Source organism: Battus philenor, unplaced genomic scaffold (assembly GCF_028537555.1).
Source record: "Battus philenor isolate CCGP_79_NKW_IND1 unplaced genomic scaffold, ilBatPhil1.0.hap1 SCAF_22, whole genome shotgun sequence".
Classification (NCBI taxonomy): Eukaryota; Metazoa; Arthropoda; class Insecta; order Lepidoptera; family Papilionidae; genus Battus; species Battus philenor.
This window is the reverse complement of record NW_027181685.1, coordinates 2,230,994-2,235,657: the sequence shown is the minus strand read 5'-3', so window position 1 is coordinate 2,235,657 and position 4,664 is coordinate 2,230,994. Positions and strand designations below refer to the sequence as shown.

Here is a 4,664-nt window from a genome sequence, read left to right as displayed (position 1 = left end):
TTTAGGGGTGGACCACCCTCATCACTTAGGGGTATGGAAAATAGATAGTAGCCGATTTTCAGACCTACTGAATACGGATATAAAATTTGGTAAAAATCGGTCAAGCCGTTTCAGAGGAGTTCAAGTTCGAACACCGTGACACGAGAATTTTATATATTAGATTATTCCACAATAAAATTAGCGAAATCCAAACACCGATCATATTTAACTAACCGGCATCTTAAGTATTATTAGGAGTGCTGTCATATGTGTGCCATTATATCTACCTTCAATACACATATTTTGTAATTTTGTTATATAATTTCTATAAATATAATTGTTTTACAAAATATTCGTTTGCGTGTTTCAAATGCGTATATTGCGGCTCGCGAAAAATTTCAAATTTCGAACAATGGCTCGAACTATCAACTAGCTTGGCAACTCCTGATATTTAGGATTTGTGCTTTTGATGGGTTTGTATATACGCATGTGTGTATCCGTAATTTGTAATCTTTTAAAGACGAAATTTAGCCAGTATGAGTTTAATTTTAAATTTCATATATAATGTATAAACATTGTAATTATTATTGGAATTATTCGTAAACATTTTTAAAGAACACAATAGAATTATTCAATTCGTAACCCCTTGTAATATAACGAACAATGAAATAACTTCGTGCATGTATCATTAAAACTGTGGCAAGGTTGGCGTGACAAAACTGTGTAGTCTTTATAAACGTAACTTGTCTGAAGGTCAACTGACTATATGGTTTTCGAGGGAAGTAGTTCTTTTAGTTGAATAAAATATTACCAGACATGAAAAACAGTTTATAGGTGTATCCTTGGTGTTCTATTGTAAATTTGTGACACTGTGAATACAATTATTATGGAAAAATATAGATGATCATACAACAATACAAAGATAGATCTAAATATACGATTATCGTGTCTTTGTTCAGGCCTAAAACAATTTGTATTGGCGATATACATAATATTACCAATAGAAATTAAAGCAAGCTTGCAAGCTAAAATTAACAATAATTTCGATTTATCATGCATTCGATTTAAAAAGTTTTAAAATAAAAAATCTACAGACATTATCGAAGGCTCTACGGATTTTAAGAAGCCTTTGGTACTCACATAACCAAGTATTCTATCATTGTGAATCTTGTTGAAGATCAAGATAAATATATCTAATTTTAGTGATACTACAGTTAATTTTTAAAGGCTTTCTAGATAATTATAATTACACTACCAGAAAACTGTTAAATAAGTAATAGTAAAACGTAAAACATATCGTTCTTCAGTATGATCAGAGCGGTTTTGGTACTGGAAAAGATCCTGTATTATAAAACCTAGTGTGCAGTATAACTCTAAAAATTAAATATTAGATAATTTTGTTTGTATCGACAGTGCGTGTGGTAAAAAAAATAAAACGCAAAATCTTTGTTCCAGGTTACCTATGTATCGAGACACGAGCAGCAAACAGAAATGCCCTGTGACGAAGAAATGACCAGTATCATTGCAAAATGGCTCATAAATGTTGGGAGACATGGTTGAAATTTGCCATTCTGTGTCTTGCACTGATATTCTCCCGTACATTTGCCGATTTCACAACCGAATGTCAGAGGCCATGTGATTGTAGATGGCAATCGGGGAACAAAGCCGCAATTTGCTCAAACTCAAGCCTAAGGGTCGTACCCGCCAACCTCAGTAATGACATACAAATCTTAGATCTTTCCAACAATAATTTACACCAATTACCTCAAGAAGCATTCAAAAGGGTAGGCCTAAGTAATCTAAAGAAGTTATTTTTGAAGGAGTGTAATATAGCAGTGGTTCATAAAGCAGCTTTTTTGACTTTAGCAATTATGATAGAGTTAGATATGTCAAAAAATTTAATTAGATATCTTCACCCGGACACGTTCAAGGGTACGGAGAAATTAAGATTAATTAACTTAAACAACAACTACATAGATAAGTTAGAGGATGGACTGTTCCGTAATTTGAAGTTCCTTCAGAAAGTAGAGATGAGCAATAACAGGATAGTTCGAATCAGCACAAAAGCCTTCGTAAATCTGCCGCAGTTGAAGATACTACGGTTCGACGGGAACAATTTGAACCACATGAAACCTGAGACGCTGAGTTCACTCAGAAACTTGTCCGGGTTGGACCTGCACAATAATCCTTGGCGATGCGACTGCAATCTGCAATCGTTCAGAGATTGGGTTATCAGCCATAACTTGTACACTCCGCCAACTTCATGCAGTGAGCCAGTTTCGATACGCGATAAACTCTGGAACGAACTAGATTCATCTAACTTTGCCTGCCGACCTACTATTCTGGAACCACTACCAGATTCAACAATCAAAAGCTACGATGATAACGTTACACTCACTTGCAAAGTAGTAGGTAATCCACCGCCAGATGTAACATGGCGTTTTAATGGAAAAGTAATAGAAATTAGATCCTTCGGAGAAGTGCGGTATTCAGTTGCTGAAAATACAATGGATTTAATCAGATGGGTCAATCTTACAATTATACATTCACGTTACAGTGATAGAGGTAACTATACATGTGTTGCTGAAAATCCTGGTGGAAAAGACGAAAAGACAATTATTCTAGTATTATCTAAATATGCCGGAGCAGGTACTATTGCTGGTATGGATACAGATTCATTTGCAATATTAGTAGGTTGTTTAACAGCGATAATAATTATATTTGGTGCGGTAGCAGTTGTATGCTTTTTAACATCCCAGAATGCGGAAATGAAAAGATTAATTAAAACAGACACTCGTTCATCTAACGGAGAGGTTCTCATCGATGGATCGGTAGCGTCTGAAGTTGAGAAAGGAATAAAATCAGACGTAAATCCCGTAACGAAGCCGCCTAGGAAATCTGAGGCACAGCCGTCTATAACAAGCGAAGCAACAGAAATGTCAGAACTTAATAAGACATTATTGGAGAACGAATCAGTTTTAGGTACGGGTAAATGGAAATTTTAATATTTTTTTTAATATTATTAACAGAGATGAAAATAAATAACATGAACTTGTTTTGTCCAAAAGCATTATCTTAATCACTTTTTTGTTTTTGGAAAAACAATAATGAAAATGGGAAAAATTATGATCATCTGTCCTTAAAGACGAAGAAGGTTATGAAATTATATTTTGGAATTTCAATTTCCACGGAGTTTCTCCACATAAACATCCTTTAGTTTAATTTTAACATAACATATTTTGTTAGTTAATAACTTCAATTATTTTAATTATTGATTTAAAATAAAAAAGAGTATGAACTTTTGCGAATCCGACTGGCATATAAAAGTTATAATAAGATTGCAGGCCTTCTGGCTTTTATCTAGAAATTTATGCTTCCAGACTCGGATTTTAGAATCGGATTTAAATAAAGACTTCTAAATTTTTTGATGTTTATGTAATTTATATTAATATGTAGTAATATTAATTTTCTTAAAGATGTTAATTTTTACAGCATCCTACGAAGAAAACCACATAAATCGTCGACCAGAGGCAGAGATGTCAAAAATACCCAAAGACATTCTATTTGATCGACTCGCACAAGAACACCAAGCGTATCCTCCGGACCTGCTGTCTTTTCCTCTGAGAAGTAGCAATCAGGTGTCACCTTCCAGTGGTATTATATCACAGGAAAAGCAAGAAAACCTAAAACGTATGGCAAGTCCAATGAAATCACCAAGTTTTGAAACAGGGATTGACTCGATCCTTTACAGTAGATTACATGATGCCAATGCTCACCACGGGACTTTGCCGCTTATAAATCCAAAAGGCTATGTGACGCTTCCAAGAAGACCAAGGACGAGTTACCCTGATAGCATTCGTCCGCAAGTGTTTTCAACACTCAACGGTGTAATACCTTACTATGATAGTTTCAATATGAAACTATTTGGAAACGGAGCGAATTACTACAGTCTCAACAAAAGCGAAATCGATCTGGGTCCTGTCGCCAAGTTTTGCATGCAGGAAGACGTTGAAGAAGTGGAACCGGCGCCATCTCCTGCACCTGGTACTCCACATGCAACGATCCCGAGAAACAGTTTAAGCTCCCCCAACATCCACAACCAGCTTCTAAATTTACAAGCTATCCCTACAAATGTTAGTCGCGTCAGAAAAGCCCCACTTCAAAGGCCTTCAAAAGTATCTCTTGCTGAAAATGATGGATTCCTTAAGAATCCTATTAAAGACCAGCGAGCGACTTACACTGTGAATGTAGTCAGCGGAACCTTGGGCAAAACTAAAATAATGCCAAATCAAACGGTTCAGCTCAAGAAGCGACATTCTGGTGATTTTAAAGAACCATTTTTAAACACTATAGAAAACGCTACACAGGTTTAAGAAGTCGATAGTGTATTAGATTTAGAATCAACAAAATCGTAAGTAAGAAAAAGACCAATATTTAGCTACTTTCACACATGCAGTGGTAGTCGTGCAACAAAGTGCACCGCCCGCCAGCCCGCTGATAAATGTGCATGCGGCAAACAATGCAAATTACACAACTGCCACCGTTAAACCACTGCATGTGCGGAAATGGCTAAATATTGGTCCTTTTCTTACTTAAGATGGACTTCCGCAAGTTAATGCCTGATTCCATTAAATAACGAAATCGTACTCACATAGTCGAAAGAATATAAATAAAGTTTTTCATTA

The 4,664-nt window shown here is 35.6% G+C and overlaps 1 protein-coding gene across 1 annotated transcript; it reads left to right on the top strand.

Annotated features, from left to right (window-relative positions):
- Positions 1–1,508: 1,508 nt before the first annotated feature.
- LOC137923837 (uncharacterized) lies at positions 1,509–4,352 on the top strand. The gene is made up of 2 exons (XM_068767115.1): positions 1,509–2,961; positions 3,472–4,352. The coding sequence occupies exons 1-2, from the start codon at positions 1,509–1,511 to the stop codon at positions 4,350–4,352; spliced, it is 2,334 nt and encodes a 777-aa protein (XP_068623216.1).
- The last annotated feature ends 312 nt before the right edge of the window (positions 4,353–4,664 follow it).